Source organism: Copidosoma floridanum, unplaced genomic scaffold (assembly GCF_036245765.1).
Source record: "Copidosoma floridanum isolate Cflo_tuat_1 unplaced genomic scaffold, Cflo_Japanese_pri ptg000027l, whole genome shotgun sequence".
In the NCBI taxonomy this organism is placed as follows: domain Eukaryota; kingdom Metazoa; phylum Arthropoda; class Insecta; order Hymenoptera; family Encyrtidae; genus Copidosoma; species Copidosoma floridanum.
The window spans coordinates 126,073-152,350 of NW_028321904.1; the positions used below are offsets into that span (position 1 = coordinate 126,073).

A 26,278-nucleotide genomic window follows, 5' to 3' on the forward strand; every position below is an offset into this window, starting at 1 on the left:
ACTTTGTCACAAAAACAGCGTATAAATTCATCTGGATTTTTTACAAACGTTCCCAGGGTAGCTCTTAGCTGCAGTACCCACTGCTTATAAATAATTTCATCTATTCTCCCTTTAAAAACTCTTTGTAAAAAATTCTTTCACCTGTCTGTTCCAGAACATTTATTGCAATTTGTGAAATAACGCCGTTCATTTGGGTTGTCGCAAATGAAAATTTACATACTATCTTTGTACGTAGACAAATAATACTTCTCTTTTTTGGTGAGTTGTGGCAGTTTGGAATCTATAAAGAAATTATCAGTTACAAAAACTACGAAAATATTTTTTATTATTTAGTTACGATTTATAAGTAGTTTCATGTACAATAATATAAAAGTTTTTCACAATTCCGAATGTTTGAGTACAAATAGATAAATATATTAAATTTTCGCGATATTTACTAGAAAAAACAAATTATTCAATAGAATCAAAGGAGACAATTGATTAATGTAAACGTTTGATTATTTTTTTTCTAAAGAGAACTACTTGTTAATAATCATAAAGTTTCTCGAATAACGTAAATACAACAAAAAAAGTTAGAAGGTAATAATACTTTTTAATTTCTTTTAACATTTTTAATCTTTTTAGTTTCTTAACTTTTGTAACGTACTGAGCACTCAATATGATTTAGAATGACCTTACAAACTCACCAGTTGTCATGAGTTTCAGATTCTGATCAGAAGGACAGACACAGATGCTATGTGTTCCGCTGCTACCTGCTAGTAGCTATGTGCTAGTATGCATTGCTTTGGTCTTAAAGATGCAAGTTTCCCAATGTAAATATTAGGATATTTCTGCTTAAATAATGCGTATATTTCTTTTAAATTTAGCAGCAAGAGCTGTTTATGAACTTTCTGTTTCTTTACATCACATGTTCGTAAATTTATTGTATCTTTAACACCTGGCATAATTGACGAAACGTCGTCTCTAACATAAAGTAGTTTGACAATATCAATAACACCTTCACTTAAACTTCTTTCTATAATATAGAAATAACTGTTAAACATTTAATTTAAGACAATGCTCACATAAATGGGTAATTCTTTTACAAATCGAATGGATTTCGACCTTCACCTCTCTGATTCGGCTGAAAATTTTTTTCCAATTTCTATATTCAAAAATAAGAGATACATGTCTAAAGAAATTTTTTTTTATCACCTCTTTTCGATTTTATAAGTTATAATAAATTTCATAATAGTGGTTGAAGACTCATTTTAAACAATGTATAACTCCGAATCCTTTAGAGCTACAAAATTTTCACCAATGGCTCTTTTGTACCTAAAGAGTTGAACTTTAAGAAAAAAAAATTGGAAAAAAATTATCTACATATTAATATTGTTATTAACAATTTAATTGTTTTAATCGATTTTTAAAAATTGCTCCCACAATGAATCGAGTTTTTATTATTACCATCGTATTCTGCGTCAAATTTTACGTAAAAATCATGTTTTTTAAATATGGAGACTTTTCAATTGTTATTGTTAAAATATTATTTTATGTAGCGCGTAATGGTAAAAAAACTGTTTTTTTAATATAAAATGATATCTGTACCTCGTATCAAAAAAAGTTGAACGCAAAAGTTGTAGATAATTCAAAGATCTACAACTTTTGTATTTACCATTTGTCAGTATAACCTCAAAATTTTGTATTATCATGCAAAAAAGCGAGAAATCACCATCTTATCAACTATTGAGTTTACTTTTTAACTTGTAAAACGGACATGAGCAATAATATCTGAAGAAATGATATTTTATGGAATTAATAGAAATGTGTAATAAAAAACCAAGTAAACATTATGATTGCTCAATATTTATTTGTCGATGGAACAAAATTTGCATGTACACGTAAAACTTTTTTTACAGCTTTATAACAAAATTATGTCACTTAAAAATTTTCACAATATTTGTTTTTTCGTGCAAAGAAAACAGCCTCGCTTCTAATTCTTGACAAGATAGTAGAACCATGCTATGATATTTTAGCGTTCCCTTAATGGTTGTTGCTCTCAAAAATGTCTCTAATACTAATTTTCTTTCTTCTTCGTAATCATCATTTGTAGAATAACGACAAGTAATATTTGGCAGTGATTCTGTTGCCCAATCATAAAGTTTTTGAACCATTCGAATGGGATTGTTAATTCTCTGAAGACTTGCTCTGGCAGCTAGTCGTTTTACAGTCCCGACCATTCCGTCGTATGGCCTCTTTCCATGTAAAGTGGGGAAAAAATGCCATTGTTAACCAAAAATGAATGAATCAACAGTTTTTGCAAACCTTCACCTAACTTCTGTAAAAATTCATCAACTGGAGATATTAGGGTCTGCAATGAGGTTCTTTCAACCGTGACCCATTGTTTGTAGGTAACATTTTCAGTACATTTTTCTTCAAAAATTTCCTCCAGTTGCTCAATAACATTCGCCACGCCGGGGCACTTCTTACAAGAATTTAAATAACAATCAGTCGTTTTGTTTTTGCATACTATACGATCTAAACAATCCTTATATTTCATCAAACGCAGCTCAGAACCGAAAGTAAGTGATTTAAAATTGGCACCACTCACTAATAAACTAACATTTTCATGTATAGGACATACACAGAGTTAGTACCAGAAGCACCTGCCAAAACACAATATTTCGGCCTTAAGCTAGCAAACTTTGAGAAACTACATTTCAAAGTTGGATACGTACAAACAAAAATTTCATACAATTTTTTAGAATTATTTCGAAGATAGTGAAAATTTTAATTTTATAAACGCGGTTGGCTGAAGTATTGAAACTTTCTTGCAAAGCACTTATTATCAAGGACTCGTCGTCATCTACTGCGAGATCTTCTGGATTATGTCGGCTCAAATTAAAAAATTTTTTATCAATTACGGACGATATTTGTTTTGACTTTTCTTCCAAATAGCTTTTCGATGATAGTTTTTGTTTTTTGATGGGCGAAGATCCTAGAAAGCTTAACTCTTTGCTGAAAAAATCCACTCGTTTACTTTGCAAAAATAGATTATCTCCCGAAAATCCAGATGTACCGTCACTGCTCCCAACTTGAAGAATCCTCTTTTTGTAGCGTCTAAAAACAAAATTAAACTAAAACATTGACACAAAATTCTACGAGAAGTTAGGTATGTCTGAACTTAATGTAATAATCAAAATATTGTACGGACCAATTCTGGTAGTTTATTTTTACTCGCTTTTGTATCTTCTTTTTTTAACTTTGGTAACTTCTAGCGGCAAGAAGAACAAATTTTTTGTTGTAATGCATCTGACGAAATTGCCAAGTCTAGTATCAAAAGTTGGTTTTCATTCACTGTCCTCAAATCAGAAGTGTTTGTTGTTTGATGTTTGAGATTCAAAGGATTAAAACATCTCTCTGATTGGTAACTAGTATTATGCATTTTACGTGCCTCATTCCGTGGCATTGTTACAAAGTAAAAATTATTTAACTTTACAATCACAACGAGTGAAAATATGTCTTGGTAGCGGACCAAAATAAACGCACAGCTGATCCATAAGCCAACGAACTTGTAGTACGGGGAATGTATGCGACTAGCGCGGGTAACACTTTAAATCATGGATTGTACTGTAGGTAGGCTTCCCCGCGAAATTTTAAAGTTTTTCAAAATCAAAGAGATAACAAATTTATTTTTTTAATGAAGTCAGACAATTAATGAATCAATAAAAAACAAAGTAGCAATAAAAAAATTTGAAGAACAGTAAACAGTTTACGTGTTAATGGTACGTCAAGCATTATTATTATTATTTTTTTGACTAGTGCTTAATAATCCTTTTTTTTCTTTAATAAAAATCCGTTTTTGATCATTCAGAAGATAAGATTGGAAAACAAATCACTCATGACTTAATTTTAATAAAAATTTACACTAAATAAATAATAGAATGGTGATTTCTCGCTTTTTTGCATGATGATACAAAATTTTGAGGTTATACTGACAAATGGTAAATACAAAAGTTGTAGATCTTTCAACTATCTATAACTGTTACTCACAACTTTTTTTGATACGAGGTACAGATATTATTTTATACTTAAAAAACAGTTTTTTTGCCATTACGTGCCACATAAATTAATATTTTAATAATAACAGTTGAAAAGTCTCCATATTTTAAAAACATGATTTTTGCGTAAAATTTGATGCAGAATACGATGGTAATAATGAAAACTCGATTCATTTTGAGGGCAGTTGTTAAAAATAGATTAAAACAATTAAATTGTCAATAACGATATTAATTTTTTTAGAATTTTTATTTTTATTTTTTTTTTCTTAAAATTCAACTCTTTAGGTACAAAAGTGTCATTGGTGAAAATTTTGTAGCTCTAAAGGATTCGGAGTTAAACATTGTTTAAAATGAGTTTTCAACCACTATTATGAAATTTATTATAACTTATAAGATCGAAAATTGGCAATAAAAAAAAATTCTTTGCACATGTATGTCTTATTTTTGAATATAGACACTGGAAAAAATTTTTCAGCTGAATCGGAAAGGTGACAATTAATTTTTAGCAAAATCCGTTTGGTTTGTAAAAGAATGACCCAAATTGATAGTGAACAATTATTAAGAAGTTTGGGTGACAATTTTCTACACCTCTGTACATAGTCGAACTCGTACTATGAACATTTTTCTTTTGTTTAATAGATTAGAAAATATCAGAGACATAAGGTTTGCTTTTTCCAGATTGACATTAAGAATCAATTTGTCACTTTACCTATTGTAAAAATTGTATTTTCGATTGATGAAATAAGTAATAATATAGCTAGGGTATAAACTGATAAATTTTATTATTAGAATTATTTTTATTTGATAACCTTTAAATAATTTTGTGTTGGTTAATATAATTTTTATAGTACTAAGTAAACAGTATACTTGAAAATATTTTTACAAGACAAAAATTTTTTTTAAATAGCAGACAATTTATAACGTTTGTGTTTTTATTTTAATCCTAACACATAAAGTAATGGCAAAAAAATTGCAGTAAACAAAAAAATGTATTCAAGATTGTATAAATAAAGAATTACAATATTTTTTTGTTACGTACCTCACTTAATACGCGGAACAGATAAAATTCCATTTTCTGCTACTACTTTTCTGGAATGATTAATCATTGAACTAGAAACATCAAAATCATATTTAATCGTTGAATAAGTCCAGTTTCTTGGCAAAAGACTGATTATTTTGTATTTCTGTTCGTTAGAGCATGATTTATCATGGTATATTATTTGAATACGATTCATAAACTGTAAGGCATCAGTTACTACATTTATAGGTACAGATAATTCAGGATCTTTCATACTTTCTTCCATAAAATCAACGATAATATTTGCCATTACCGAATCCTCAGTATTTTGAGCAGTTACTGTGGATAAATTTTCTATAATATAGTAGTAGCATTGTCTATAATATATAAATATGATGAATAAATTATTCTTATCAGTGTTAATACGACTATAACTCTTCTGAAAAATTATTATCTGAAATCTTACTTGAGATTTTCCGAAACAAATTTTTTTTTCAAGAAACTCAGTAAATTTATACTTAGCATTACGAAATAAATTATCAATTTAATCAAAATATAGTATGTATACTAATGAAATATTTTTCAAAAGTTCCAATATGTATTTTGTACCCATTTACTGAGACATAATACTTGAAACTTTGAAGTATAATAATTAAATAACTAATAGTATTAATGAAATAATAATATAAGTGTTATGTACTATTATTTTAATTTAAATAATGTTACAGTTTTGGTATACCTTAATTTATAATGACATCAAGTTTAAAAAAAATTTTATTGTTTACACAATGTGCAATTCATTGAACCATAAATAGTAATATATTTAATTTTAATGAAAAATATTTTAATCATAATTAAAAAGCGTGTAAACTTTTGAATGGCAACAATTTTGGTAAATATGCAGAAATAAGGCTCTTTTTTATTTTTTAGATATTTATCGTGATTACTAAATCATTTCGCTTAAGTGTGCATAAGCCATGCAGGGCTCGACCAGGGGATTATAATGCCAATACTGTGTAAAGTATGCATATGTACACAGATCGGCCCCCATTCGTGCCCTGGCACATGCGCACATGAGCAATATATAATTTAGTCGCAAAACATTTCTGTAATACTCAACAATACCCATTAAAGCACGCTTCCTCCTTCTTAAATTTCTTATTTTCACATTGTATAATTCTGTAACAATAATGAAAAAACTTTTGGATCCATTTAAAGGTGGAGCCCCACCAATGTATATTTACCATAAATTAAAAATTTTGTAAATTTTTTTCAATTTGTTTGAATTTTCAAATTACTAGAACATAAAAATTTCCACCGACCATTCTACAGTATTTCACAAAACGGTATTTGTTTGTTTAATCATAGGGGAGGGTAGGGTGCGCGGAGCAGGGCAGCTTAGTGTGGCCCCCAATGATATTAGTATGAATACATTTGACAAGTGTACTTTTTTAAAAAACTTAATAAAACATGCTTATACTACTATCCTCTGTAATTTAAATATGAAGAAATAAATTTGTTTATTGAATAAAAAGTTTTAAAATTTAGAGTAATTAGAATAGCTTGACTTCATTTTTCATTAGCTTGAAGCAACATGAAAATAATAATCTAGGTAAATGAAAATTAGTACATTTGATAGAGAAAGTCTTTAACTTTACTGCACCAAAATTTTTTTTATCTTAAAGCTTGTATAATAATTGTAATAAACAATCTAAAATTGCTCAAAAATGGGGCAGGTGTGGCACTCACGGAGGGCAGGTGTAGCACGGTCAGCGCTGTACGGCGGCTACTCAAAGCATCAACTGATCATAGGTATCTAACCTATTCTGTATGTATGTAAACAAACAAGAAAAGATGCTTTAAGTAGGTACATGAGTGCAATACCTAGGTAATAATTAGTTTTAGTTAGCTTTAATTAACTGTAATTAGCTTTAAGCATCTTAAATTAGTTGTATTTAGGCGTGTGTAAAGTAATGGTTAGAAACTATAAGAAAAAGTCCAAGAGAAGTGCGTGGGTCAATGGACAAATGCACTTGGCCATTCAAAGTGTGCTCGATGGCAAATCTTGCAAGAGTGCTGCGAGTGCATTTGGCGTTTCTAGATCTACTCTGCAAAAAAAACTTAAACTGTATTTGGAAAATCCTTCACAAACAGATGACAATCTAAGCAACGGTATTTATTTTGCATTTATAGTTATATGGCGTTTTCTATATCAGAGACTCAATCAAAATACTTTCTTTGCAGCTGGTGAATTTTCTCGTATTTTTACTGACGAGCAAGAGGAAGCTTTGGCTAACTATATTGCAGAAATGGAGGTAAAATTATTTGGACTCAATGGAACAGAAGTTAGACAAATTGCTTTCCAATTTGCTGAAAAGTTAAAAATTCCTCACAAATTTAACGTTAAGAAACAGGAGACTGGTAAAGATTGGCTTCGCAGTTTTATGATCAGGCATGACCTTTCACATAGAAAAGCTGAGCATACATCATCTGCAAGAGCCAATGGCTTAAACAAGAAAGCTGTCGAAGAATTTTTCAAATTACTCCCTTCAATTTTCGATAAGCACAAATTTACACCCGACAGAATATATAATGTAGATGAGACAGGTGTATCCGTTGTGTCTAAAACATTACCAAGGATCATCGCAAAAAGAAGGCGAAGGCAAGTGGAAGGATTGACTGCTGGTGAAAGAGGCGAGAATGTCACCGCAGAAGTATGTATCTCTGCATCCGGAAATTTCATGCCACCGATGTTGATATTCCCTCGGGTGAAGGAAAACTTGGAACTGCTGCATGGTGCTCCACCTGGAGCTTGGGCAGAATTCCATAAATCTGAATATATGCAAACGGAGATTTTTACCAGGTGGTTTAAAAAATTCATCAAATTTTCCCACGCAACACCAGACAATCCTGTTCTACTCCTGCTCGATGGCCACGTGACACATGTTAGAAACCTGGAAGTGATTGACTTAGCAAGAGATAATGGGGTGGAAATATTATGTTTTCCACCTCATTGTACGCACAAAATGCAGCCATTAGATGTCGGCTTTAACGGTCCTCTGAACACCAAATTTGGTAAAGAAGTGTCGGCTTTTCAGCGTCAAGGAAATAGAGTTACCTTAAGAAATTTGTTTTCAATCTTTGGAAAAGCTTTTACTCAATCTGCAAAAATGGATACCGCCATCAATGCATTTAGAAAATGTGGAATCTATCCTTTAAATTCAAACGTGTTTTCTGAATCAGATTTTGCTGCTTCAAAAAATGACATCTTTTTAAGGCCAAGCACCCTAACTGTTTCTGGTATACCTTCATTTAATAATTATTGAATGATAATTATAAAATTTTTAAATTTCTGATAAATATTATAACAAGTAAAAAACATTGCCATCATTCAATTTTAGAGTCAGAGACAAGGATCACTCAACTTAAAGAGGTTGTCCAAGATCTGATGCGTTCTACTCAAAACACTTCTGCTATCCAAGCAGCCAGAGAGGAAAAGTCTTCGACAGCTATCCCGAGTTCAGCAAACACCTTGGCAAACACTCTTCGCATTGAAAATCACATAACTGAGCATCAGACATGTAACTCTAAACAAGTCAGTGAAGGTGGTCCGACTCCGATGCTCAATAAAAACTCAATAATCTCTATTCCTGTCTCATACATCGTTCAAGCAAAGCCTCTAATTAGTTTATTGGTACGTAAAATTTCCTGTTTCAAATACATTAGTATAATAACGTTTACTACATCAATTTCTATTATTTATAGAGTTCTTACTTACAAATAAATGATGAGACATCACTAGGGGAAATCGATAAATATGTCGATCAACACCAAATTCACTGTGATCAATCTTCACACAACACTCTTATTGGACACTCTACTTCTCATACAGCTCCAAATTTTTTTTTGTATAACGATGGTGAGAAAACTGTGGATGCACAGAGAGCTGTAAGACAGAATATTCATCCTTCTTCGAATACCACCATTGGTAAAGATAATACCAATGATCCAAAAAATTCTAAAACAGGAAGAAAAAAGGGAAAAGCCACTATTATTACTAGTCAGGCTTACAAGCATTAATAGCCAATGGCTGAGTCTTCACAGTTATTGACGAGTGGTTATTCAGATCTGTCACTAAGTGAAAAATTTTTTAGAATTTTTCTAAAGAGCAGCAGTACCAGATTCATTGATTTTAAGTTAGCTCGCCACTAGTAAATGGCGAGGAAATTGAAATTTTACTATTTCGATAAAAACACAACCAAATTATTATTATATGTTTAAGTATTCTTACAAAAGTCAAGACATTATTATAAGTGTAACAAAAGTATTTTACTGTGATAATTGTATTTTAGTAATCGTGCAGAAATACTTTATGTAAAAACCGATACAATATAAAATCAAATGTTTAATAAAAAAAAAGTTTTTTTTTCCATAATAACATAACGTGCAAGTTTTTTTTTTTTTCGTTCCGCATACCTATAAATACCAAACAAATGCACTTGAAAATTCTTCACGATGACTGTGCCACACGTACCCGATAGGGTGCCACTCTCTATCTACCAGTAGGGCACGTAGAGCATTTATAAGGGACTACTTTATTAATTTAACAATAAAAAGACTTATTTTCAATATGAACTTTTTGCTTTGAATTGTGTTTCTGCGTTATCTTATCTTTTTATTTCTTTTTTTTTTGAGTCTGAAAACTTTTATAATTTAATTAATATCTTTACTCAAAGTTAAAGTGCCACTACTGCCCCACCCTCCCCTATTGTTGATCATACTTGTTATTAAAAGGCAACGTCCACAAAACTTGTTGTAATATATTTTAAAACGTATTTTTAATCTAGTTTCTGTGTCTAGTCTAGTGTACATAAATCCACTCCTTCAGAACTATCGACTAAAATAAAACAACAATATTAATAGTGTTTTTATTACACAGATCTCATAATGATGTATGTTTGATTGACACAAACATATTTTTTTTTTACCTGTAAGACAGCTAAGTATGGTTAATGATATTCTATTATATAATTTTTAGGGTCAGTTCCTTTCTAATGTTAAAAATATCACTGCATACTCTAATGTGTACAAGAGGTAAGGTACAAGTAAATAAGGTATTTACGACGAGAGGAAAAAATTAATTTTGTTACTTATGTTATTGTTTAAAAATTTGAAATAGCAAGCGATTTTTGATAGCCTTTGTGATACAAGTAACAACAGAGTTTACAATTTTTTAATGTTTTTAAATTTTAATCGACTTCATCATGATGTACACACATACAAAAGACAACTCTTAAAGAAATATGATTTTTTCTCTTTGGTTCAAGAATCTATGTTATTTTTAAGAAGCCTTATCTGAATTAATACTTCGAGCAATCTAGTTTCAAAATATGACACTAAAGCTTAGAACGTTCCGAGAAAAAAATTTGAAAATATAATTAATCACTTTTCAACGAAGCGAAAATGTTACAGAACAACTGAGGGTAGCAATAGGGACTACCAGCGATATATATCAGTCGTAGGAAGGATAATTTTCCATAATTATACCCGAACTCAATATTATCATGTATGTGACTATGCGAGCTTTACTACTCTTTCCAACTTCTGGCTTGTCTAACTAAAAAACCAAATCGAAGGCCCCGCTAAAAATGACCCACATAGTTTCTTATTATGTAAAAAAAAATTAAAAATAAAAATATCTGGAAAAAATCGACAGGGCGGGTGATTTTCGATCAATTTTTCATTATACGCATAGGACAACCAAGTTCAGACTTCTGGCATTCATAACTAGAAATCCAGATTGAAGGCTCTGCTAAAAATAATTTAAAATGTTAATTATTAAATTAACAATAGTCAAATATAAAAATATCCAGAAAAAATCGATGGGGCAGATGATTATCGATTGATTTTCCATGAAACGCATAGGGCGAAATCACCCAAGTTTGGACTTCTGGCCTTCATAACTTAAAATCCAGATCGAAGGCTCCGCTAAAAATGATACAAATTGTTTATTATTATATTAACAATGAATTTAAATAAAAATTTAGGGAAAAAATCAACAGGGTTACTGATTTTCTTTCGATTTGCCACCACCCGAATAAGGCGAAATCAAACAAGTTCGCACTTCTGGCCTTCATGACTAGATATCCAGATCGAAGGCCCCGCAAAAAATGATACAAATTGTTCATTATTATTTTAACAATAAACAAAAATGAAAATATCCAGGAAAAATCGGCAGGGCGGCTGATTTTTGATCGAATTTCTATTATACTCACAGGGCTGAATTGACCAAGTTCGCCCTTCTGGCCTTTATGATTCGAAATCCAGATCGAAGGCTCTGTTGAAAATGATACAAATTGTTTATTGTTATATTAACAATAAAAAAAAAAAAAAATATCCGGGAAAAATTGACAGGGTGGTTGATTTTCTTTCGATTTTCCACCGCCCGAATTGGGCGAATCAACCAAGTTCGCACTTCTGGCCTTCATAACTCGATATCCAGATCGAAGGCCCTGCGAAAATGATACAAATTGCTTATTAATATATTAACAATAAAGAAAAATGAAAATATTCGGGAATAATCGACAGGGCGGGTGATTTTTCATCGATTTTCTATTATACGCACCGACAGGGCAAAATTGTCCAAGTTCTCTTTTCAGGCCTTTATAAGTCAAAATCCAGATCAAAGGCTCTGCTGACAATAATACAACTTATTTATTATTATATTAACAGTAAAGAAAAATGAAAATATCTGTACAAAATCGACAGGGTAGGTGATTTTCTTTTTATTTTTCACCACCTGAATAGGGCGAATCAACCAAGTTCGCACTTCTGGCCTTCATAACTAGATTTCCAGATCGAAGGACCTGCTGAAAATAATACAAATTGTTTATCAGCAAATAAACAATAAATAAAAATCTAAATATCCGGGAAAAATCGACGGGGCATATGATTTTCAATCACACGCATCGGTCGAAATCACCCAAGTTTGGACTTCTGGCCTTCACGAAAAATAATACAAAATGGTTATTACTGTATCAACAATAAATAAAAATAAAAATGTCCGGAAAAAATCAACAGAGTGGCTGGTTTTTTTTTCGATCTTCCACCACCTGAATAGGGCGAATTCAACCAAGTTTGAACTTCTCGCCTTTATAACTTGAAATGCAGATCAAAGGCCCCGCTAAAAATGATACTAATTGTTTATTATTATAGCAACAATAAATAAAAATTAAAATATTAGGATAAAGTCGACAGGGCGGGTGATTTTCGATCGATTTTCCAATATACGCACCGGGCAAAATCATCCAAGTTTGGACTTCTGGCCTTCATAACTTTAAATCCAGAAGTGCAAACTTGGTTGATTCCGCCCTATTTAGGTGGTGGAAAATCGATCGAAAATCACCCGCTTTGTCGATTTTTTAAACATTCTAATTTTTATTTATCGTGTATATAATAATAAACAATTTGTATCATTTTTAGTGGGGCCCTTGATCTGTATTTCAAGTTATGAATGCCAGAAGTCCGAACTTGGTTGATTTTATCCTATGCGTATAATGAAAAATTGATCGAAAATCACCCGCCCTGTTGATATTTCACAGGTATTTTCATTCTTAGTTATTGTTTACATAATAAAAAATAATGTGGATCGTTTTTAGCGGGGCCTTCGATTTGGTTTTTTAGTTACGGAAGCCAGAAGTTGGAAGGAGTAGTAGTAAAGCTAGCATAGGCACATATATGATAATTTTGGGTTCGAGTATAATTATGGAAAATTATCCTTTTTACGACTCATATTTATTGCTGGTAGTCTCTAATGCTACTCTTAGTTGTTCTGTAACATTTTTGCTTTTTTTAAAAATGATTAATTATATTTTCAAACTTTGTTCCCGGAACGTTTCGAACTGCAGTGTCATTTCGAAGTCCAGGATTAATTTTCCAGTTAACATTTGAAAGTGGGTGTGCATTAGATACTTATGAAATAGGAACGGCTACGTCGAAAAAATTTTAGACGATGTTCTTTAGCTGTCGTTTGATTCTCGCAGTCACAATATGAAGTCGGCTGAAGTTCTGAACAACCGCCTTTGAAAGAATTCAGCTTTTTTTATTTGCTGACATGGACTTTACTTGGTGTTATTATGTTTATCAAAGCATTGTGTTAGTACGGTCTGTTCATGTTACTATTTCAATTTTTCAATTTCTGTGACATGACTCTGATTCTGTCGCCAATTCGTTCCCCGTTTTCCCAACAATCCTCAAATACATGAGAATACGATCTCGAAATTGAAAGGCAGCATTTCTGAAATTACTCTTTTTAAGGTATTTACTGATCACTCTTATTTCTGCGACTGTTGTATTTACAACTTCTCTACGCAATTTTTTCGAGATTGACATTATGCAAGTTCTCTTTTATATTAAAAATGTTTAGCGTAGTGGTTTTAAGTAATGCCACGGCACACGGAAATTTTCAGAAGACGCTGGAATCTGAATTGGTGCTAGGCATGGGGTGCACTGTGTATCACTATTGTGATTTGAAACAGAAGATTCTGTGGTGATGCTTATTTGAATCTCTGATTGTGAGCTCGTACTACACTCCATTTTTTGTTATCTTTTAAAAGTATCAACGTCTCCTATTCAAGCACCACCAAATTTTGCTATCATCAACCGGCGTTCCATTGCTTACCAAAACAATTGTAGTTCCATTGATTTTTAGTTTAATACTTGCTTCTGTTTACTTTTCATCTATTTTCCAAAGTTTTTATTAGTTTTCCAAAATTATTGTTAGTTTTTTTTAAATCATCGTTCTTTTCCTTTTTTTGATACTTACTTAGTACCTTCTATAATGTTGTCGTCGATCATTATGGTAACAACATTAACCAGATATATAATAACTTGGATATCTATAAGTATTACAAGATTATTAGAAACCATTTTATGTGGGTTAACTTGTTTAAAAAATTTTTAATTACCTACAGAGTCCGACAAAAGTACTGACAATCTCACGAAAAAGATAGAATTTTTTCATTTTTGTTGACTTTGCCACACAATAGCTATTAAACCAAGACCATGGCAGGTAGCTAAAACAGTAAAAATCAATAATGAGTATGTGTTGTGTAAGGCAGCATATGAAGAAATGCCGATCTATAACGTGTTTAAGGTCTTATAGAACAGTTTTTGTGGCATAATGGGAAAAATATTGAAAACATTATGAATTTAATCGATATTAAATTAACCTGATAATCAGATATCGGTTTTTATGTATTATTAATATTCGGTATCAAAAGTAGATTGAAGCCTTATGAACAATCCCTAAACTCACTTTGAAACACACCAGTTTATTGCAAGTTGTATCTAATTGTAAAAAAAGAAAAATTACTTACCCAAAAAGATCAACAATTGGTTTTGAACAGAGACTTGGCTATGCTTGTGAATCATTGAAAGAAGCCTTACACTAGAAAATATAAAATGAACTCTCGTGTCTTTGCCTTTGACGCAGTCTCTATCTTTTTTCCGTGTAGAATGCGCGGTTATATTGTGGAACACATGACTGCTATACTGGCACTCTTATGACATGAAAACTTGTTATTGCAAGGTGTTATAATTACTACGTCGCTTGTAAAATAAATTACAACCTCACATGTAAATCAACTACATTCAATATTGGTCGCATGTATTCCCAATATTAAATGTTGTTAAATCACAAAAATTTTGCAAAACTCACTAAATTTTTGTGGTTTTACTTATTCAGTGGTGATTGTACATGGTTTCATATAGTGAATTTTTACAGTTCCCTGGTAAATTTACAAAAAAAATTTTACTATCATACCAATATCGTGTAAAAAGTATCGATTTTATAAATTACTACATAAAAAAAGTGTAGTTGGTTTAAAAAGTCATATTACGATTGAACCATATGTTATAATAGAATGTAGAGCACACATAATCTATAAAGAGCAGTGCTCGCGGTGGCGCAATGGTAGAGTTACAGTTCCGTCAATCTCTGAGGTTAAGGAGCATTTGGCGTGGTTAGTACTTGGATAGGTGACCGTTCAAGTCTTGCCGTCACGCCTGGGCTGTTGATTCTCAAAGGTCGATTAACTGTGTTTCTAACGCTTTGTCAACGTGATCATAGGTGTGATTGAATTGGTCCTGGTGTTTATACGTGTTTATACGTATGGACATCTGGTCATAACTCACGTTTCCACCGATGGCTAATAAATACTATCCTTGTGTAGAAGAAAGCCATGTCTGAGCCTAAGGGCAACGATAAATCATTTCTAAATACATATATATAAAGAGCACATAAATAGCGTTATTCTGTATTTTTTAACACTGTGTCTTTAAAATGAGGATAGTAATTTTAAGTCGTAGTGTCAGGTTAGGTGAATAAATAACGTTATGATAATAACTGACTTTTTGTCTAACAAAACTGAAACATTTCATAAAGATTGTAAGTTTTTAGCAACTTCATAGTAAATAATGAATTATTCCGATAAATGATTTAATCAGTATAAAAACTGCAGAAAATCTTTCTGGTAGAGTACTGAAATCCAGGGGATGCATGTAAGAAAAATTAAGAGGGCAATGACAAAGGTCAGACAACACTTGATAACAAAGTTACGAAAGTAATATCGCAGAAATAGGGTGGTAAAAATGACGTGAAAAAGTTAAAAGAAAGTACAAAAAAATACGGAATAAATTAGTCAGATTAATTTTAATAATCATACAGTTAGAAGGATAAAAAAATTAATAAAGCCAAGATAACACATAAAAAAATGAACAGAGAAGACTAGTGAGGTAGATAAATTCATCGTAGAGTTTCGAAAGAAGAGAGACATAAACAGCTCTTTGATCGCAGGGCTGCAATGACTACGGTAGGCATGATACAACAAATTTTTATGAATTTTGTTTGATGAAAGTACGAGAGAGAATAATTCAAGTATTTATCTAGAAGCTTAAAAAAGTAGAAAAAAAATTTATTGTAACAGGTCCTAATAATTTGAGTGATATGCAAGATATAATTTTCAGTCTGTTTACTTAAAAACTCGAGGTCAATGTAGTTGCTAAAAAGGTCATTGTTGAAGTAAGAATAGTTTTAAGCATTGTAGTAGTAAAAAGAAATTGTGAGAAAAAAAAACGTTCAACGATGTGAAAAAATCATTGGGTGCAAACATTTAATTTATATTATAAGGGTTTTCAAATGTAAAGTTGTTATAAATGTATCAATTTCATGGGGTATATTAACTACAAACTCACATATATTACATTGTGGACAACTGTATACAACACCTTATTGTACACATGCATCGAAATATTAGAAAAAGAGAAAAATTAAAGAAAATAAATTAAACTCGTTTTATACTTAACTATCAGCTGAACTTATGAGTACGGCGCACTAGTGATCTTAGTCATAGATGACCACAACGGATACTTGCTCTTTGCGCGCTTACTTATTATGGGTCTGCAATATTGATACAGTTTGCTAGAAGAAGTGTAAGAAAGTTTTAAGCAATGTGGAAATGATCCATGTTTGAGATCGTATACTCAAAAAATACATGATGAAGTAATCTTGTTATACCCATTATGTTTGAGTTTTTTAATTTATAGTTGTTAAAATGATTTCGATCTTATAGAGTTCATTAACTGAAAATTCACATATAATATACTATGCTCACATTTGTTAATATTGATAAATATTAAAGTAAATTTAAAATAGGGTGAAAATACACACAAAAAAAAGGGTTTTTACTAAAAGATTTTGTTTGCTAAACGGCTATTCAGTAATAAATGATATATATAGGGTGAACGAGAATTGGTTGTAAGGTATACGAAATATGCTTTAAAAAAGGTGAAAGTATGAGTATTCACAAATACCGTCCAGGTTAGGAAATAAATAGATAAAATTAAGATCACCCCACACTTTTTTTAGTAAAGTAGTAAAAAAAAGGCGCTTATTTATAAGTCAGGTACCCGTAGTTTGGCTAATTCGTGTGTTAATAAGTTTTGTCTTAACAACCATAATGCCTAGAAGCCAATAATTTATAGAAATTGTTGTTCGTGTGTCAAGAAAATTTTTAATTAGATATATTAAAAATTCTTTTAGTAGTATTTATTAGATTTTTGTTTTCATTTTTTTAAAACAACATGCTGTGTTCTTTATTAAAAAAAAATAAATAAAAAGTAATACGTTAAGCTTACTTGTCCCCCAGCGATTGCCAGGTAACCAGGTAAAAGGGAAGAGGGGAGTAAAAATTGCTTACTAACTAGTATGAAAGTTAAACATTATGAGTAAACTTAGTGAATTTTATAATTTTACAGCAGGTTGGCTTACATTAAAAATTAAAAATTTATTTTATTTTGCTTATCAATGCTTGAGATTCTAAATTACCATTTTGCATATTACTGCACTGTAAAATTGTTCTCATAATTTTAGTAACTATACATGCTCACTTTAAAAAAGTGCACGTTTTTTAAATTTAATTTCTGTTTGATTAAGAAAATAATAGCAGTTTAAAAAGTGTTCATTGTACTGTAATTACTTGATATAAAATAAGAACTGAATGCATAAAATAATAAGAATTTACTGAAGACCGTCGAGGGCTTAGTGGTTAGCGTGCTAGCCTCTTAGCCAGAGATGCTCAAGGGGTTGTGGCGTTGAATCTCATCGAAAATCATCAAGATTTTTTTTTCGATGGGACAAGTATAGAGGATGTAGAAACACTTTTTATCTGATTTTTAAAACAAATGGTCAATTTTCCTGGTGACTTCTGGAACTCCATGGGCTTTCTTTTCGAAAGAAGCCATCACCTGGCCAGCTGATTTTATAAAGTCACTGTCGGTTATAAAAAGTTTGGTACAGCGAGTTAAGATGGCTTATTGGGAATTATATTTCCATTAAACTTGAGAATAGCCGAGGTGTGCTTGAGACAATCGCTGCGCCCTGTAAATAGTACCCAGTTGGATAGATGACCAAGTCGTCTGAGGGGAACTTTACAAGGGGCCCGCACGAAAGATTTGTAGTTTGGGGAAAAAAAATATGAAAAGGTAGAGATTAAGAATGTAGAATACGTAAAAAGCCTGTTAGAGTCTTAATAATACTAATACTAATAAGAAATTACTGAATAAACTATCTGATGATAATTTACTCAAATGTTATTCATAATGGACTGATTTTTGGAGCTTTCCAGTCTCGGACAAACCACCGGTGCAGCCCTCTGCCATTACAACGTTGATCCAATCTGAAGCCATAATATCAACGATACCAGCAACTCCATTGCCGTCACCTCCACCACCGCCCCCGCCATGTCCGCCACCACTGCCTGTTTTTCTTGAAGACGGCAGACCATCGCCAGCTGTACCTGTTCCTCCACCCATTGCTGGCATGTTAGTGGCACCTAATGGTGCGATGACCATCAAACGAAAGGTAACCAGCGAGTCGATAACCATTGAAAACTATTACAATTACTTTCATGTGATTTTTCTTTTATAAATACATTTACTTCTGCTTTTGTTTGTGCACTTGATATTCATTCATTTTCTTATTTTTCTTTCTATGATAATTTATCGTGGGCTCCATCGTGCTCTAATATACGAACCAAACATTGTTTTTTTAGATACAAACAAAGTACAAGTTACCCACATTGAATTGGATAGCCTTGAAGCCAAATCAGGTACGAGGGACTATTTTTAATGAATTAGACGAAGACCGTCTACACAATTACATTGACTTCACGGACTTTGAAGAAAGGTTTAAAATCGGTATTGGGTCGCAGTTTTTGAGTGATACAAATACAATCGATGGCCTGCAGAGATTCCCTAGCAAAAGATTCAAGAGGCCAGAAAATGTTTCTCTTCTGGAGCATACAAGATTACGCAATATTGGTTGGCAATTTATTTTTATCATTATTTACTTTATTATCTTGAAAACATTTAGTATTTATCAAGTTTAGATAAACCTACATAAGAATATCGATGACTCAAGTGTCATTTTTGCTTTCTCAACTACTTTAAATCTAAAAAACTTTTAATCACGTTTGTAGCAATCTCTCGGAGAAAAATGGGAATGCCTGTAGACAAAATAATTGCTGCTGTTAATGCATTGGATCTAAAAGTTTTGTCATTGGAAAACGTGGAGTTACTGCAAAAAATAGTACCGACGGAACAAGAGGTAAAAAGTTCTTTCTTAACTTATTTAAAAAAAGTTTTATACCATATAAAACGATCATACTGACATTCGTCTAGCAGTCATAATACTAGTAGGTGGCTGCTACTATAAGAATATAGTATTACGGAATGCTTATTAATATTTCTTTATTTGCTAAAACAAGCCCTCATTTACTGTGGTAATAATGTCACAAGTAGTTAGTATAATTATCGTTTTTTATTGTTTGAAAAAATAATAGATTTAAATACACTATAAAAACTATCAGTTTACTATTACTAGAGTCAATGAAGGTAAAAAAGTGACCTGTCTTTAATGGTACATTACGTCACTAGGACACAAAGTACAAACATGAGCGCCTGAAGGGCGCAATTGTTGTATGTTGGTACCCGAGTCGCGTATAATGTTTTTCTTACCGAGGGCACAAAGTGTAATTTTGTGCCCGTGGGCACTCTTTGCGCCTGGTAAATCACTTTGGACCCTAGGGCAGAAAAATACTTTAAGCCCGGAGAACGCAAAAAACTTTTTTGCCTGTTGGCGCAAAGTGTGACCCGAGGGCGCAAAGCGGTAGTTGCACTTTGGGCCCATAGTAAGAAATGTAGTACTTTTACAGCAAAAGTGTGAATTTTACTACTTGAAATGGCAATCTTGCTGATGCAGTCAGTAAATTCGTTAGTAAATGGGGGTAGTAATTGAAAAATACTATAGTGTTAGTTTTATTACCACCCAGCTAGTAAATGTCCAGCGGTAGGTGAATACATTCATTCAAAAGAGTATGTATACGTTATTTTGTGTGACGTTCTGTAACGTATTAGTTGAAGTGAGAAATAAAATGGTAGTTTTCCTACAAGTTTGAAAAGTCTTTGTTTGTGAACCAAGAGGTTTGCGGCCCGAGCCGAAGGCGAGGGACGTAACGAGGTTCGTAAAGGAGACTTTTCGAACGAGTTCCGAACGAGCCTCCCAAAACCACCCGAGGGCGGAAAATTATTTTTCTTGTTTTATTCATTTATTAAAATATTTTCTAAATGTAAATATTTACATAAGCTCCTCAATACTACATTAATAGTTGATTTTATAACTCACTTTACTGACTAATTTTTAAATATAAGTTGATGAAATTCACATCAATTTTAATACATTCATTTGAAATGAATAATCGACATTTTAACATTTTTTGAACAGAGATTAAAGATATTTTTAAACCTAATCAACGATCAATATCGATTGTAGTTTTCAACTCACATTCTAATTAGACACTTATCTACTCATGGATAAAAAAAAATTCCCAACTATTAGATGAAAATTAGAAACATTGAAACAAAAACTAAACAATACATATGTTTATTGTTTTAAGAAAAATAGTAAGCTTTAAATATTTATAGTATTATACCATCTTGATTGGTATTTCCGTTTTGTTTTATAATTTTGTTAATATTCTCAACAAGAGTTAAAGTTTAATTAACCTTGGCTTGATTTCCAACTTCGCTATACTCAGTTGTAACTATTTTGAAATACTTGACTTGCAAATACAATAAAAAACAACTGCCCTCCTTTGGATACTTTCGATTGTAAATGAAATAGGACGAAAGCAACATCTTGCAAGGTTTTACTTATAAGTATACGTTAGAATCTTTATACACATACATATTGTAGCGCTCCTACTTTTGTTGATTTTTGGAAAGGCGATTTTTAAGGGAAAACAGTTCAGGCGGCTCGACGCGGTGTCTGTCTATAACACTTTTGCGCAATATATTTTCGGGGGAAGAGTTGCGAGGTCCGATTTTCGGGGGTACGGAGGTAAAAGGCGAGAGGAGTCTTTTTTTTTAATTCTACAAGCGAACAGGAGGTTTCTCCCGGTGACCTGAGGAGCCTTGGGACTTTTTGCGACATCAGGCCTCGTTGTTTCAAGAGTGTGAGTAGACATCCCGTCTAAGCCACGAAGCTATTCAACTCGTTCTCGAATTGATTAAGGCGAGTGGATGGTAAAACCCCAGTTGTCTAATATATCAACTGAGTGGTAGCCCCAGTGCCAGCTGAGTGGTGTAGACGGTGTTCTCTTTTTTTTATAGTTCTCAACATCTCCAAGCACACACGCAAGATTTAGTCCCACGCAATCATATACGCAAGATTAGGTCCCACACCAACAATCCGTGAGCTTTTTTTCTTGTTAATTGATTTTTTTAAAATAATTCTTGATTGAATAGAAGTTTCTCTTATACCTGTATAATTTTTGAAAGCAATAAATGATATCGGATTGTCACTGTAATAATAACTTACTTAATTAGAAGATTATTCTAAAAGCATTTTTGTTAAAAAATTGTGCAAACTTTTCTCATTTTCATTACATATAAATTCAAGCAAATTAATTGTGTTCTAATTGAGCAAACGTCATGTAATAACAAAGAAGCAATTTAGTTTCATATTAAATTCAACGAAAATATAGTTTATGTACATATTACAAAATATTTTTACTAATTTCTGTAATGCGAATCGTGTTGGCGCCTCAAGAATAATGAAAAAAATTTTTGATCCGGTGTTCGGTTAAATACTAGAAATTTTTCGAAGCTTTTAATATAGTTGAATCACTTAGGGTTTTACATACAAGTAGTTTTTTTCATCTTTGACTCCAAACCATTTTCCTAGATCAATATTATTTTAATTTATCGCTGTGTTTTAATAGCTGTAATATTTAAAGTTTGTTTTACTGCTACTATAACTTTATTTGAATTGTGACGACTGCTTTACTGAAATCACTGACACTAAGTAAACTCGTCTGTCTATCTCATAGTTATATTTTTTAATTGTTACATAATAACTTGTATGCTTTTTGCACCATGATTATATTCTTGTATGTGCTCATCGACAGTCCGTATAGAAAAAAGTACGCGTCAGATTTTTCAATGTTACTTTGAATAGGATAATATGAATTGTGCTTTTTTCATACTATTCCTGTATGTCTCTTATACTTGATCCATACTTTAAGTATATTTTTTAGTCATTGTGTAATATCACAAACTAATTTCTTAATATTTGTATGAAATAACTGACTATTTAACATTGATACTTTGGTTCTTATCTTTCTGAGTACATCTCCTCTGACTCCTCCATCTTTTTATTTTTATTCATGTCTCTATTAAAAATATATTTTTGTTGTCTATAGCTCATCGTCTTGAAAATTCTACAATTTTTATTTCACCTATTCCTTTCTTTTTAATCTCCTGTATATTATATATTATGTATAGCTCCATAGATAAATGTCTGTTTCATATGTCTTAAAACTCAAACTGCAAAAATAAACATCTTTGTACTATCCTCTTGATTTCGATGTATTCTCTTTTTTCTACCATTTCTCAATCTGTTTGAAACACAGTAGTGAGGAACATCAATTGTCAATTTATACGTCCAAAAATTATGCTTTTTCTCATCGCTTTTTCTTTCTTTCTTCCCTAATTTTTTATACTATTTTTCACGAATTTGTTGTTTCAACCATCAAAATCTATGACTTTTTGTTACTATGACTTGGGACTGACACTATATGTCAGTGTCTTACATTGGCTTATAATATATACATGTTTACATAACGCTTTTAGACTGACGAAGTTTAAAAAAATGTTTTCATAAATCACACCGTCCATTATAATTATAGCATTAGCTTCAAAAGCAATTGGAAGCGCGTAAGAAGACTTCGATCAAGCTATATGTAAATTACAACTATTGAACAGGGCAGTAGTTACAGGCTACTGCAAATAAAAGTAAAAAAAACCAGTGGACAGTAGATGCTTGGGTACCGAAGCATAAAGTTATACTTTTAGAAAATTATACGGCTGACAATAATTGTAAACGTAAATACCTTCTATGAAACGATATTGTGCACAAAGGTGGTGCAATTATCGTTGAAATGAGTATACCTACGTTCATTGGGTGTGATTTTTAATAAATATTTTGATAGTTAATAAACAAATGATGATTAACATCGTATCATGGCAAAATACATGTTTAACACCAAAAATATAATTGTATCTAAAAGGTTAACAAAAATCATTCTGTGGTACCACTTTCATCAATAGAGTATTACATGCCAGTGAATATCCCTTTATGACGTTCATCGCACGTAAGGTATTTTTTTTTTTTTTTTTACGAATACCATACAAACATCTAATATACATTCAAATAGCATACGTAATACCCTCAAATAATTTCAGTTCGTTTAACTGAACCTTATTTTATATGTTTAATTGAAAAAAAATCAAAATTTAACGTGTAATCTCATGGAAAAATTATGTAAAATTGCGTTTATATGATCTGTAGATATCTCCGAATTCTTTTTTCTCTTTTTTGTATGAAAGATTACTTTTAAAGAAACCCATTTAATTTTTAAATGTATCCACAATTTTTTTTTAAGTAACACGAGAAAGAAGTGTCCAAGTATGCGTTAAAGTGTGTATGTAAATACACCAATACAAAAAAAATAATTGGCAGTGTTGTTGCATATATTTGCGGTCCTGTTACCTCTTCGAACTTTCCCCCGTTAATTGTGATGAGCATCCTAAAGTCAAAAAGTCACCTTAATCACGAATGAAAAAATTATGAAAGAATGGAACGCAAGAAAAATTATATAATATATTTATTAAATATAATAAAAATTTCGAAAAAAATTTTAAATTGTATCATATTTTATTCATTTATTGTAAAAGTAACAAATAAATGATAAATAAATGAATATTAATTAATACATCGAGCGAAATCTGCTCTGCTAAAATATACTTAATTCTAAGTTAAAAAAAATTATTCAACTAAAAAATTTACTTTCATAAATAAATAATTTATTTATAAATTAAACCAAATTGATTAATTAATAGTACATAAATATTTACATTAAAAGTAAGTTACGAATCATACTATAACAAGCCATAATCAAGTTTCTACTATCGGAACCGCTTATAGGATTGTGGGTAAGGGCCTCAGATTATGTGCAGAAGATCGTGGTTTCAAGTCCCGAGGAAACTTCTGTCACATATTTTCTCAAGGTAAAAATTTTGAAATCATTGATTTGCTCTTGCGTATAACGCACCTTTAGATGCATAACTCCTGTTTCAACGATTGTATCCAAATTATGGACATCGATTTCAATTTTGCGTTGCAAATCTTAATCGAAAGTGTCATTTGCAGGCTGATTTGGTGCACACATACCCAATTAAGAAAATCTCTTGTTAACGATTGGCGAACATATGTCTTCGATCAATATCAATGCTTCATTATACACGTTTGGTGTAAATTCCATCTCTGGATTTTGATTCATTATTCGCAAACGTCCTAAAATATTTTCGCCTATGTAGTCTTTGCAATTTTTTCAAAGATTTTTTTATGTAATAATAAGTAGTGCGACTATTAAGGATGCTTATAACTGTAGACCATCTGTAAAGTTATCATCACAAGACAAACGGAAATTGCAAGCGTCTTTAAATCTTCAAAAGACCGTTTCACAACTTTTTTATGATCATCAAGCAGTGAATGCACATGAAGGTCATAAAATTATAGTTGATTCTGTATCATCATCACCAATAAGAAAAGTAATAAATCTTTTTTTAGTTCATTGTAAGATACAATTAAAAAAATGGAACTGTTTGTTAAAAGTGTAGACTATTCACTGAAATTTTCTTACGCCTAAATGATGTATAAATGATGTAAAAAAATAAATAGTATATAGATTTTTTTTTTTTTTATATTATAGTGCTCTACGTCCGGCTCCTTTAATAAGGGCACTACTATGGGCACTTAGCACTTGGGAAAGGGACAAGGAAAGGGATGGGAGGCCTCCCATTACTAGGAGGGGGGTAGGGGGAAATTAGGCAATTTTGCTGCGAGAAGGTCGCCTAAACCCTCCTCGAGGAGCATTGCGTGGTGAAAAAGCACATGTGAAAAATTACAGAGGTACTTGCCCGAAAATGTCGCACTGACCGGGAATCGAACCACGGTCTCCCGCGTACCAATCCACGACCTAGCCGACCGAGCCACCGCGTGCTCAAATAGTATTTAGATAAATTTATTTGACGATGATTGCTTATTTACAATCCTAAGAAGGTTTTGATGCATTCGACTTTGCTATAAATTTAGTGTTAATACTCAGCTTCACGCAACTCTTCGATAATCGATATTATCTCATTGTTATGACTAGAATTTCTCGCAGATCTTTCTGCTATGAGTAATCAAAGGCAATCGGCCAACTCATCTGAATCGTCCCAGTACACATAATATACTGGCTCTTGCATTGTTTTAGCTATTTTAAAGTAAGATAACAACGATACACTTTTTTTGCTAGCAATTAGATCAAACATTGGAGCTATAATTTCATTAAATTTATTACTATTATGCGTCCTGACATGTTTTTTTTTGTTGTAGTCTATTTTGTTGGCATTTGAAGTATTCAAACTCATGTAATATTTTTTTAAGTCATCTTGAGTCATGCAATATTCATCATAAAGTTTTTTCACAAGTAGCTCTATCAATCCATCACTCATAGCAAAGCTCAACTCACCTATCTTTATTTAATTATTTTTAAAATTTATCGATTAATTACCAAACTTGTATAATCCACCACAGTAAACCAAATCTAATAAATCTCTTCGATTTTCATCAACTATCTGTAAATACACATTGTCAAGAGGTTGAATGGTAATTCATTGCATCATTATGACTTTGACTAATAGCAGACTCAAACATCATTTTATCTTCACTGTATTTTTCTTTTTTTATTTGTTTTATGATTAGCGGCTCATTTTGATTTACAGAATGGTTTCTGTTTGTCCTCGTTTGAGTAATAATTTTCTAAAAAAGATGAGTAATAGGTTTAAAAGTCTTATTGAGAATTTTTTCAACCTTGTCTTTTCCAAATTTCAATAATTGATATTTCTTTTTGACTGCTTCTCTAGCCGTCACTAATAGATAAAGTAGGTCTTTTTCTCCCTTGTACATACGTAGTTATTGCGACACAGCGGCCCGTCCCAACAAACCCCTACCACCTGGTGAGGGTTTCCGAACGAGCCGCTGTGCTGTCGCTTACTT

General features: G+C 31.7%; 2 protein-coding genes across 2 annotated transcripts in view; both read left to right on the top strand.

Annotated features, from left to right (window-relative positions):
* The window catches only part of Frl (formin-like protein), a 285,761-nt gene that overhangs the window by 88,329 nt on the left and 171,154 nt on the right, over positions 1 to 26,278 (top strand). The window contains exons 9-11 of the mRNA XM_089595744.1: positions 18,243 to 18,478; positions 18,669 to 18,936; positions 19,095 to 19,222. Coding sequence (XP_089451870.1) covers positions 18,243 to 18,478; positions 18,669 to 18,936; positions 19,095 to 19,222 — 632 coding nt within the window. The remainder of the gene's footprint in view (positions 1 to 18,242; positions 18,479 to 18,668; positions 18,937 to 19,094; positions 19,223 to 26,278) is intronic.
* LOC149373746 (uncharacterized) lies at positions 7,032 to 8,384 on the top strand. Its single transcript, XM_089595743.1, has one exon. It carries the CDS (start codon positions 7,032 to 7,034, stop codon positions 8,382 to 8,384), a length of 1,353 nt encoding a protein of 450 aa, XP_089451869.1.